The sequence below is a fragment of the Dipteris shenzhenensis genome, chromosome 1, assembly GCF_047967505.1.
Source record: "Dipteris shenzhenensis isolate YYH24624 ecotype China chromosome 1, Dip_SZ_1.0, whole genome shotgun sequence".
Taxonomy (NCBI): domain Eukaryota; kingdom Viridiplantae; phylum Streptophyta; class Polypodiopsida; order Gleicheniales; family Dipteridaceae; genus Dipteris; species Dipteris shenzhenensis.
This window is the reverse complement of record NC_141596.1, coordinates 1,677,598-1,690,651: the sequence shown is the minus strand read 5'-3', so window position 1 is coordinate 1,690,651 and position 13,054 is coordinate 1,677,598. Positions and strand designations below refer to the sequence as shown.

The 13,054-nt window shown below is 48.1% G+C and overlaps 1 protein-coding gene across 1 annotated transcript in view; it reads right to left on the bottom strand.

Annotated features, from left to right (window-relative positions):
• Positions 1-13,054, bottom strand: part of LOC147905234 (glycerol-3-phosphate acyltransferase 9-like) — a 120,796-nt gene that overhangs the window by 29,299 nt on the left and 78,443 nt on the right. Inside the window, exon 11 of the mRNA XM_087379147.1 lies at positions 11,910-11,995. Within this exon, the coding sequence (XP_087235273.1) occupies positions 11,910-11,995 (86 nt within the window). The remainder of the gene's footprint in view (positions 1-11,909; positions 11,996-13,054) is intronic.

Here is a 13,054-nt window from a genome sequence, read left to right as displayed (position 1 = left end):
GTATGCTTATCCTCAGCCAGTGAGGTGTATCTGTCTTGTAGGGCTGCAAGCTCCCTCTGGATATGACCCTGTTGGGCTGAATGATTGTCCTCCAAAACTTTCTTGTTGGCTGTCCATTCTGCCTCCTTTGCTGCAAGACATTGCTGAAACTCGTCCTGCTGGGTTTTCCATGCAGCCTCCCTTGCCTGTAGGGTTGCTCCCCACTCCGCTTCTTTCACCTGTTGTTGAGGTGCCGACCAATTGAAGGACTGCTCCTGCCGAAGGAGTTCCGTCAACGCCACCGCTATGTCGGCATAGGACCTAATGAATCTTCTATAATAACCCACATGTCCCAAAAAAGACTTGACTTCTCTGGGTGTGCGAGGAATAGGCAAGGTCAATATCACTTCCACCTTTGCTGGGTCCGTGGTCATTCCCTCAGCCGAGACGATGTGGCCAAGGAGAACCCCTCGCAAGGCGAGGAAGAAGCATTTGTCCGGATTCAAGCACAACCTAGCTTCTCTGCACTTATCAAAAACCCACCTCAACTTACTCATGTGATCCGTCTGAATAGCAGGTTCGAGGTGAGAAGCATTCTTACCATTGAACACAGAGAAGTCATCCAAGAATACCTCAAGGAACTTTCCGATGTTCTCTTGGAAGAGTTTGGTGACAAGACGTTGAAACGTGGCCGGTGCATTGCATAGACCAAAAGGCATCATCCGGTAAGCATAAGTTCCCCATTGGGTGACGAAGGTAGTCTTTAACTGATCTTGCTCTCGCACCCGAACCTGGTTATACCCACTGTATCCATCCATGAAGGAGTAGAGAGCATGACCAGCTACGGTTTCTAGCACCCTGTCAGTGAAGGGGAGAGGAAACCTATCCCGACGTGTGGCGGTATTCAAACTCCTATAGTCGACACAAACTCGGAGTTTTCCAGTCTCTCTTTTGGGCACCACTACGATGCCACTAAGCCATTCGGAGTAGTCAACAGGGTAGATCAACCCTGCTTGCTCCATCTTTTGAATATCAGCATGGACAGCCTTGCCATAGTTAGGATTCATGCGATATGGTCCCCTGATCACCGGCTCTGCTTCTGGATATAGATCGATGCGATGTTCCATGAACTCAGTGGGTACTCCCTTTAAATCCTTATATGACCAAGCAAAGACATCAACATACTCTTGAAAAAAATCAGACAATGCAGCAAGGAGATAGTCATGTTCCCAGACCCAACTGGCTACCTTAAGATGTCGTGGTTGGTCTTCTGTCCCTATGTTCAGATACCTCCAATCCCTGGCATGGTCAACCTGAGGTATGCTTCCTGATGTGGAGTTGTTCGGTTCTTCTACTCCCACTGCTGGGTGCGCAGGAGAATCATCCAGAGAAAAATTCCCCACTACTTCTTCCATCCAAGAGCTCGGATAGGACGGTTGGGTGTGTTTTGGAAATGGTTGAAATGTAGAGGCAGCACTTGGGCCCATTCTCTTCTTTCCTTTTTGTGCTTGCTTGAGCGTTCCTCTGTATGGTAGTCCAACCACCTCGTATGTAGTTTCATGAACCTCCTGTGTCGTTGGGGGGTCAGCTTCTGACATATGTAAGTCGAGTAGAACAAGGTCCGCGACATCTTCTTCTCCCTGTATGCTGTGGGCTTGCCTTGAAGGTCTGAAGTTCCAGACTCCAGTGTGAATGTGGACGGCTCCTTCAAATTGTCCGGTCTCTTGACCCCTCCTAGGTTGGTCAGGTTGCACAATGGATTCAATAACCCTTCCAAGAGTCATTTCCGGCACCGCCTACCTTTGAATGACATCAGTAAGTAAGTGGTCATCCTCTTCTTCTGCAGATCCATGAGTGTCTTCTCCAATACCATCATTGTGCTCAGCCAGCCCATGATCTATGTGGTCATCTTCTTCTTCCATAGATTCATGAGTGTTCTCTTCAGGACCATCATTATGCTCCGCCTGCTCATCATCTTCTTGCATAGCATCCTCTTCCTCCTCTGTTGTGACCCCATGGTCATTTTCTTGGTGTGAGGCATCCATGTCGTGTGCCTCCATTGCTTCCATTTCTGCTTCATGGTCTTGTCTTTGAGTCACCCAGGTGGCCTCCCCACCACTTGGTCTGGTACTTGCGGACATCATTCGCTGATACATGTGGGGATTATTAAGAAGACCAAAAGGCATCCGTTCATACATGAGATCAGCCAAACCAGGTGGTGAAGAGGCTTCCTGGCTCACCTCTTGCGCATTCCGTGAAGTACCAAGATGGGCTTCAGGATCCTCTTCTAGACACAACTCCACCATGTTGATGGCTAAGGATCCCAGGGCCCCCATCCAATCCAAGATGACAGCTTCTTCCTCATCTGGTCCAGCATGTTCCAACAAGTACGTCAAGCTCTCACCATCATCTCGTGCTGCTGTTACATAGGTTTCACCTTGGAAGGGTGAGTCCTCCACATAGGTCAACTCTTCTTTCTGTAGGGGCCAATCCCCAAGTGCCCATCGCTCCTCTTCCACCCCTTCTTCTTCTTCAAAATCCTCTTCCCCAAGTTCCACAGGTCGGTGACGGGCCCTTCCAGTAACCATGTCTATTTCTAAGGATGTGGATCCCAAAGGCAATCGAACTTCATCACTTGACCAATCTTGAATGGCCTTTGCTGAGCGTAACCATGGTCTACCAAGAAGTAGAGGATAAGTCTGCTCACCCTCCGTCATATTAAGTACAATAAAATTGGACAGGAATGTAACTCCCCCAATCTTCATGTGAACACCTTTGACAGCCCCCATAGGCTTCACCTTGCGTTGATTCGCCATGCGTACTTGAAAATGTACGTCAATTGTCAATTTCAAACCCAGTTGTTGAAGAGTACCTCTCGGCATGATGTTTACTGCTGCCCCACCATCCAAGAAAACATCTTTCAGCTCCACCCCATTGATCTCCACTGAGAGCTTGGGACTTTGTTCACATGTGAGGGCAGCATAGGCTGAGCAATTGTCTAGTGTTACTCCATCTTGAACCGTTACTGTCTCTGGTGTGGGTCCGCCCTGAACAGATCCCCTTTAGCGCCCTCCTGGCATGCGATTCAAAAATGCAATAGTCTGATGCTTGATATGTGGAGACAATTGACAGAGTTGTCGTAAGGTGATATTGGGCCTAAAATCCATCAAGTCATCCATCAAAGAATAGGGCTGGACAGTAGCAGCAGCCTTTTGTGCCTTCATCCGTCGAGCTTCTGGCCGAGGGTCGAAGCTCACGCGAGGGAGAGGAGGTGCCTCTAGATTCTCAATCAATATTTCCTGTGGTGACTCTCCCATCACCCATTTCCCCTTTTCTTGGGCACTACTAGACTTCACCCCTTTTTCCTTCTCTTGCTTCATTGTGCTTCCTGAGTGGAAGGTGGATGGGCCTGCCTGCGACTCCTCACGTTTTTGCCCTAAAGTTGTCACTTCTGTTGCAAACCTCACTATTCTGGACTTGCGGGAAGGGAACTGAGGTGTGACGCCTTCATCTTCAGAACTAGATTGAAGATCTTTGGTGACACTCTTAACCACCTCCTGGTACCTTGAAGGCATAGATTGCTCACTTGGAGCTGAGGTAGTTTTAGAGCTATTGATAGGTCTTGATGGCTGTGAGGCCCTTCGGGTCCTTTCTAATCCAGTACAAGAGAGGACAAGGGTGATGCAGTCATGTGCCCACTGTCCACCTTGGAGGAAGGAGGTGGGGATGCTCCTCTAGTGACTGGGCTGGTATTAGTTGGTGATGAGGCCTCCGATATTGATGTTGAGTCATCCTTACTACTGTCACCCTTCATTTGTGACCTAGTCACAGCTCCCAACACTGCACCAATCAAATGGGGTTTGTCACCCTCCCCCGCCACTACCACATCAACCATGTTGACTTGCGATGTTGATTCCCTTCTGCCATTGGGACAATCTCTGGTGTAGTGGTCATTTGTGTTGCACTGTGTACAAGAGGGTCCCTCGAATGGTTGTGTACAATCATCTTGGTAATGGCCGTACTCGCCACATCTATAGCACATGATGGGCCTGCGAAAGTTGGTACCTCTGCCTCCATGTCCACCTCGGAACCCACCCTGTCGACCGCGGATATAAGGGGGTCCATATCCACCCCCTGACATAGGTGGTTGATACTGTGCATAGTAGGGCGGAGGATAGAAGTATGGAGCCCCAAATTCACTAGGAGTAGGAGCTTGGAGCAAAGGAGGATTAGGAAGTAGTGGAGGTGGAATAATAGGATGGGTGGGTGGTTCAGGTGCCTTTACAGGGGCTGAAGCTAGGGGTACTGGCCCTGAAGTGGTCGGTGCAGCTTTGTTGATTGTAGCCACCAGTGGTTCTCCAATTGGATACTCCGGTAGAAGCTTCCTCAACCCCTTAAGATACCTACACTCGAAGGCATCATGTCCATGAATTTCACAAAATGTGCAAAAGGAGGTCGGGGTGGGTACCTTACGCTTCAATGGACATTCCCAGTAGCCATGGCCAGAACCCTTGCAGTCGGTGCACCAGAGACCACTTCTTATCTGAGCTTCAAAGGGTGACGGTCCCATCCACTTTTGTTCTGTCTTTCAGACCTTCTTTGATTTCTTCCAATTCCTTCTTGAGTTGCTGCCATGCCTGTGAGCCCTCTTCTCTCGGAAGTTGGGCGGTCTGGGCGGGTGTTGAGGCGAAACTCAACTGGGACCGTTCCATCTTCACCGCTTCCCTCAGAAATTCTTGTAGTGAGGCATGCTCAGGAAGTTTGTCAACCAGCCTTATAGCAATGGTGGAGGGTAAAGCCTTCAAAAACCACCCCTTCATGACGGTGTCATTGGGTGGCACCGACATCTTTGCCGCCAAGACCCTCATCCTTGTGTACATCTCAGAGATGCTCTCTCCAGGCTTCATGGTGTCAGTGGATAACTCTTGGACAATCATGTGTTCGAATTTTTTCAACTTGAAAGTGCGTAAGAATTCCTCCCTTAGGTCTGTCCACGTCTGGAAGTGGTCCGGAGGAAATTGAATGTACCATACATCCGCGGCATCCTCCAATGACGAGGGAAAGATGTGAAGGAACGCATGCTCATTCTCCACACCTTTAGCTCTACATGATGTGAGGAACTTCCTCACATGAGCTTCCGCATCCTCATGGAGGTGGCCTTTGAACTTTTGAGTCTTCACGTGGACCTTGTTGAGTAGCTCGAGAAGTCTAGCTCTGTCTGGAGGACTGAGAACGGCCATCCCCACCCGAGAGGTTGGAGAGGGGGCCATCCCCACCCGAGAGGTTGGAGAGGATGCAAGAGTTGGAGGGAGTCCTGATGGGGCTGTAATGAGTGTTGGTGCTCCCAAGGAGGAGACCACCCCGACAACTCCTCCTGTGGAGGACCACAATGGAGAAGTCACTACTGATGTAGTCATAGAGGAAGTGTACCCAGATGGTAGGGCGTAAGTGGGGGGTCTCGGTGTTGCAGATAGAAAGGGTAAGAACATAGAAGATGTGGGGGTGAAAGAGGATGGGAGAGCATTTGGGAAAGAGAGGGACGGAGTTGAAGTCATGGATGAGTAGGCAGAAGGGAAGGAAGGAGGTGGTGGAAAAGGCAACACCGGTGTGGATGGAAAGGGAGATGAAACCATCATGGCACGTAAAGGCATGGTCGGAGCAAAAGTACCCCCCAATGGAATAGATGTAGAAGAAGGATTAGCTAGGAGCCTGGAGCTATGCATAACAGATGAGGTAGCAGCTTGTCCACAAGAGGTTGAGGCGGGAGCAGATGGAGTCACCACTCCGGTAGAAGAGGTGGTTGATGAAGACATCGTTGCAGGAGGAGAGGGGCTGCCTTGACCTTGATGAGTCCCTGAAGAGTCCTCGTCCTTAGTACCCTCTTCTTTCACCTGTTCTCCGCTTTGCACTTCTTCTTCTCCGGAGTCCGGATCTGACCACCAGGGTTCCTGTTGATCCAAGTCAATGAGAGTGTCGATGAAGTTACTTGCTCTGGCTACTGCTCCAATGGGCTCACTTTGTGCTCGAGTTGAGGACTTCGCAAACTTACGTCGCACGTAATGCTTCTTGTACCTAGTTTGGTCTGCCGGAAGTCTTTTCTCCACTCTCCTCAAGTACCTCCTAGTTCTCTCACTAGCTCCTTCAAATGTTTCAAAACTACTCGGCATAAGACCTCTCTCTAGGACCCTAGATCACCACTTCACTCGTGCTACTCAACACCAGCAGTGTCCCACCATGATCGCCATAAACTGTCTGAGGGGGGGGGGTTCCTAACACTTCCGGAAGTATTACTGGAGGCCTAGGGCCACTGGTGCGAGAGACGAGTAAGACATGCCATAAGTGTCACGGATGGTATGTAGGCGAGTGCTTGTCGATGGTGTCAACTATGTGCAAGCGGTAGATGGTGTCAACTATGTGCAAGCGGTACAAGTGCTGAAGTGATGTGAGCAAGAAGAAGACCAAAGCGGAACAACATCACGAAAGCCAACCCTCGATATGAACGGCAAGAACTTCAATCACATGACACAGGTCCGTTGTACCAGGTGAAGGGAGAGGAGGGGGGAAAGAACACAACGGAAAGAGATTTTAGAGTAGCGAGCAGAGATGGAGAGTAGCATAACTCATTAGAAAGCAAGATGACGGATACACCCCTAGAAGATACACACGAGGCGAGCTCTTGACTCTAGCCTCTCACTCCTTCACTCACGCCTCCCGCCCCTGCCAGAATGTCCCTCTCCCTTTTTCCTTTCCCCCTCTTCACCTTCTTCTCCTCTGCTCCACCCCCCGCTACCAATCTCCTCTCCTTCTTCCTATTGGACGTCTTCTTGCACCCTTAGCCATCCTTAGCCATTCCACCGTTTGTGGGCCGCTCTGTCCTTGATGGCTTCCGCAACACTCCAGCCTGTCCTGGGTCAGTGAATCCCATGCTCCATGTGTTCTCCTGCGCTCCTGACACTAGTTGGTTGAGAGGGTTGGTGCACCACCTATGCCTCTTAACTGTTGGACTGCTTCCCATGTGCACCAACAGGTGTATCCCGTGTACCATTGCGCCAGTACTTCCCTCTGATTGACTTTGACCATGGTGAGTCGAGGTTGAGGTTTGGCACTCTTCAGTCATGTATTGCTTCCGTCATACCCAAGTCATGTCCAAGTCAAGTCATGTCCAAGTCTGTTCCATGTCATGTCCAAGTCATGTCCATGTCAAGTCATGTCCAAGTCTGTTCCATGTCACCAAGATGTGAACATATGTGAACACGCTGCGACTAGGTATGACCAAGGTCTAACAACTTGGCATGTTGCTGAGGTGACCATGACGTGACCCAGGTGTGACTCTTGGTGGGTCGCCATAAACTTTGAGTACAACACCAAACATAGGTTTAGCTTCATCGACTTCTTTTCTTGGTGGACTGTTCAGGCTACGCTACCCTTTACGCAATCCCCTGACCTCTCACATGTGCCACACCCCACATCTTGCACCCTCTTCACTAAGGGGGGAGTGAAGTATGCCGTAATAAAACTTCATAATGGCCGAGCGAAGGATCATGAGGGGCTATGCACTGAGTTCTTTGCATATGGGACGAACCGCCTAGCCCCGATCTTAGCAAAGTAATGAAGCTGTTTGTTTGGGGTTTCCACGCACTTGGACCATTAACACTATTTCACCCATTCACAAGGCAGGGGATCCCATGAGCCCGGAGAATTACAGGACCATTATGATTGGACATGTCATGTCCAAGATTTATGCATCAGTGCTTGATTCCAAGGTCAGTCGATTTGCAGAGTGTCGAGGACTTACAGCAGTAGGACAGGCTGGATTCCGGCGGGATCATGGAATCATGGATCACATTATCACACTCAGGTGTATCATCGAGGAGGCGAGGGCACGAAAGCAGAGGGTCTATTGTTGCTTTGTTGATTTCCGCAAAGCATTTGATACGGTCCCAAGAGCTCGCCTCCTCCGGTGTCTACAAGATTCGGGTTATGACCAAGAGATCATTTGGGCCGTCATGGCACTTTACGAGAGAGTCACAAATAGAGTCTGGGCAGGGCCTGGGTTGACAGATGAGATCCGGATATTGATGTATGTAGATGATGTGGCACTTTTGTCTTCCTCAACAGAGGGGCTCCAGGGACACTTGACGCACTATAGTTTTTGTGTGAGTCTCATGATTCGAAGGTCCACCTTTTACCAAGGTTATGATCTTCAATACATATCAAGCCGTCATGCACCAAGAGCAGTCCACGTTTGATGGGTCACCTATTGAGATAGTTTCATCATACACGTGTCTTGGGGTTGTCTTCTCTGGACTCTTCACTATGAGACCCACGATGCATGCCCGCCTAGGCAAGGGATAAGCTTCATTGGCCAGACTAGAGAGGCAGTGCTTCCGCTCGCACTTTCAGGATCCACGGACCAAGGGGCTGCTTTTTGACTCCTTCGTTCGCCCAACGAGGATGTATGGCAGCCCTTACTGGGGGCCAGACTTGTCAGATGTAGAGTGGGGCTCGTGTGGAGCGGCTACATGTTCTCATGCTATCGCGGATGATTTGCGATAAGCCATCCGTTCCTCACCAGATCATTCAGGCTGAGTTTGGGTCATCCCCATTACAGCTAGATGTTGCATTTCAGGTCATCATGTACCTGTACCGAGTCAGGGAGTACGGGGATTACACTTGTGGGCGCAACAGACTACCTTGGCTAGCATTATCCTCCTCTATGGCACTTTCGGCACGAGGGGACCAGAGATGTTGGTATGCACACATAGAGAGAGAGTTCGAGCAACTAGGGCTCCACATGGATAGGCTCCCTCCCTTCCAGTACAGTATGAATGCTCCATTTTCTCCCCTCCTGGCACATGAAGTCAACCAGGTAATCCGTGAGGATCTCTTATAGCTACACACATTCCAGACCTAGTTGGCACCGAGCGAACTCCCAGTGAATCTCAACTTCTACAGAGATCACTGCTTGCATATCACAATGGAGGGTTTCATTGACCCACCAGGATACATGCAAATCCACTTACCCCACTCACTGAGGATCTCTATCGGGCAATTATGGGTCTCTTCACATAGACTTCGTATAGAGAGCAGGGAGAGGCCCATATGCACATTATGTGGCATGCAAAAAGTTAAGATGGAGGAGCACTTCATCTTCAGGTGCCCTATTTACTATGAGATCCGAGGGCGTTTCTATTATCTCTTCATAGATAGCTCTGGGGTTTTGTCCCGATTCCTCTCCTATCCAGACCAGAGATGTTTGGCGGGCTTCATTCATGAGGTAGTCAGGCACCATGAGAGGATACTTCGATCACGGAGACAGGAGCAAACTTCTTCCTTGGTAGATCCCTCTCAGAGCTCTATCACGCGGTTCTTCCTGCTAGATCACATGGACCCCTACGAGATGAGCCCTCACCATGATCGGTGACCCAGAGCCAGTGACTCGATAGCTCAAACAGAGGGTTGATGCATAGATTACACTTGGGGATATCCCCTCTCTGTTTAGAGTCAAAGCCCGACCAACAGGGATTACTGTGGCCCTTGTTAGACGCAGAGCTATGACCAAGAGACGTCAAAGGGCCGCACCCATGAGCAGCCAACAACACCATGTCGCCAATTTCATGGCTCCATTGCTCCATCCACCCTGATGTCCTCATGTTGATGACCATGACACCCCTCCAGGTTGATGCCATCTTTCAGACGGTGACATTCATCCACAAAGTTTGGAACTTACCTCACTGGAGACTTCCGAGGCTAGCCTAGGGAGTCATCCAAATGCCTAGCAAAGGACGGGGAAGACACATGATATGCACATATATCCACATGGCTAGCCAAGCACGTTATTCAGATGGACAAACTTTCGTCCTTTCAATACAGCATGGACACGCCTCCTGAGTCGATCCCATGAGATGAGATCAACCGTATCGTACGGTTAGATCTCCTCCAGCTCCATACATCTCGGACTTGGTGAGGAGACCAGGAGTCCCCAGAGAGATCTAGTTCTACCGCGACCACTACCTGAGTGTATCGGAGGAGGGATTCATCATCAGACCCCAGTACCTCGAGGAACAGAGGAGTCTCACATGCACTGAGGATTGCCATCGGACAGATGCGGGTTTCGTCCCAGGTTTCGTCCCATCAGTTGAGGATCGAGGCGGGGAGAGCTGCAGGTATACCCAAAGAGGAGAGGATCTACATGCTATGTACGCTGGGGGCGATTCAGACAGAGAAGCATTTTCTTTGTACTTGCCTAGTCTACTATGAGATCTGGGGACGCTACCACTGCCTCTACCTGGAAGGGAGAGGCTTCGGTCAACTATATCGATGACTGATCCATTCCCATGACCAGATCTGCATTGGGCTCTATCTAATGGAGATGCACCGGCACAAGGAGACACTTCTGCAAGAGATTAGACACATCAAGAGGCGGCTAGACCACAGGACGTAGAGGCTGACCGGGCACAGCGATGCGTCACAGCCCTCTAGACATTTGAGTCAGCTCTAGGACATGCAGAGTAGAGGAGAAGGAGCTAGCTAATATGAGGGTAGCTTGGATCAGCAGAGAGATCGGACACGGTGCCACAGAGAGAGGGACGTAGAGACCACATGCGAGACAGAGAGTGCCCAGAGACATTCTATTGAGGTCCAACCTATCAAAGCTTTCCTCAGGGGGGACCGACAGAGACGAGGGGTCACTTTGGACATAGCCCAGAGAAAGGGAGATAACACCAACAGCTTTTGTTTTGTATTTTTAGTCCTTCACGCCAACAAGGAGCCGGGGGGATGGTCTTGATGAATTTCTGAAGGTCAAGAGGCATGGGTAAAAGGAAAAGAGCTTCCAGGTATCACAACTAATAATGCAACTGAGTATAATGCTTTGATTCTTGGTTTGGAGGGTTGTCTTCAAGTTCAAGTTAGAGAATTGGAAGTAACAGGAGATTCTCAGCTTGTTATAAAGCAAATGCAAGGGCATTACAAGACAAGAAATCCTCATTTAAAGGAGCTTAATCAGAAGGCTACGGCACTATGTAGTTAATTTGATTTTTGCAAGTTTGTTCATATAAACAGAAAAGAAAATCACAGGGCAGATGAGTTAACTACTCAAGCCATTGCAATGGTTGTTTCTTTGGTAGACACTAGATGACTAGAACTGCAAGATGTTGAGCAATATGTGAAAGAAGGCATGTTTCCTCAAGGATTAACTCCACAACAAACAGAGGCCAAGGCCACAGTCAACAACAAGGCAAGAACAGTTGCAAAATTTCTCTTTGACCAAATTTGTTCACGCTTTGGTTGTCCTTTGGAAATTCTCACTGATGGAGGAACCTCTTTTAAAAATGACCTAATTGAAGATGTGGTGCATAAGCTAAAGATTAATCATAGCATTTCCACACCATACTATCCCCAATGTAATGGCTTGACTAAGAAAACAAATAGATTGTTGTGCAATTCAATGGGAAAGCTTGTAAACACCAAGAAAAGGCATTAGGATAGGAACTTGGCAAAAGTTTTATGGGCTTACAGAACCGCATACAAGCTAGTTATTGGGTTTACACCATTCCAGCTAGTGTATGGGATAGAAGCCATTTTGCCATTGAATTGGAGATACATAGTCTTTGCTATGTTGTTGCAAGAATAGAAGGACAGGAAGATGCCTATGCTCAACCTAGATGAGAAATGACTGCAACATCCACTTTTATCTTCATCTATTGTGAATCTTATACATAAGATCTTCCCATGGATGATACTTGCATCTTAAGACACATGGATGAAACTTTGGTGTTAAGGCAAGATTCCAAACTAAATTATATTTTCATAGATGAAATATGATGACTAACAATGGATACCATTACCAACTTTTTACCATTATCATAGAGTCACAGCAGCAAAGTACTTTTAAAAGAGAAAATATTGAAAGGCAGAGCAAAGCCTACTTCTTGCTGTTCCAAAAGGCATCAACAAATATCTTATTATACTTTATAGCGATAGGGCATACAGCACATCCCAGCTCAAAGGCACCCTGCAAACAAGAGACAACGAAAACAGCTTGCATGAACAGAAAGCTCAAATTTTTGACTCTTTATCTCTTGAACAAACTTTGCTTAATATATTTTCAAAGTGCTCAGGCTCAATTGTTTGATTAATGATCTAGTGAAAGAAAGTAAATGAGGGATACGAGTAGTTTTATCGCAATAGAACACAACAAGTTCCGTTTATAGAATCCATGGGCTCGGCCTAGTGACATCCAACCATCTTTATTTTAGCCATGCAACTCTAACTGATTTACATCAGAATGTTGGAAAAAGTGATGAGCAATAAAGTTTAGTTCAATAAATTACCCTTGGGGTGGTTTTGGGGTTGGATTAATTGAAGAGTGGTAGAAAGATTTAAGTCCTAGGTTGGGACATCCATGATGTTATGTCATGGACACGGACCACATGATGTGGCAAGCCCCAACATACATCCATATGGATGAAGGGTAGTTGCCACATGGCACCAATCAATTGGTCTACCTCAAGTGGCCTTGCCACATGTTACACAAGCCACAAGCACGCACTCACCATGTCACTCACATTAGGGCAACCAACCAGATGAAGATATTGCATCTATTGCATATGTTTGTCCCTTTTTTTAAGACTAATAAAAAGTATTTATTCCATTCAAAATAAAATATACAAGAGGTGGGAGATTGCGAACTCTATTCCTCGCCTCTACAATATGAACAAAGAGCCATGCGGGTGGTGTCTAATGGCAGGTTCTCCCATATGGAGTAAAACAAAAAACAAGGAACAATCCCAAGTCCTCTTGAATGCAACTAGTCTCTCACGAGCAGCTGTAGATGTCCCAGTGTGTCTCTCCCAATAACACCAAATAGTAAAAATGATATTTACCCAAATGGAATCTAATATATCAGCTACTATGAATGTCTATGTGCCGATGATATGAGCGCTTCTCAAGCACCATATATGCCATAAAGTAATACTAGATACCACCTCCCAAGCCTATCTCTCCAATGAAGGAGGCAGTGGGTCCTGAGCCGGAATACGAAGCAAGAACAAGTCCTGAGGCTCCATGGTGC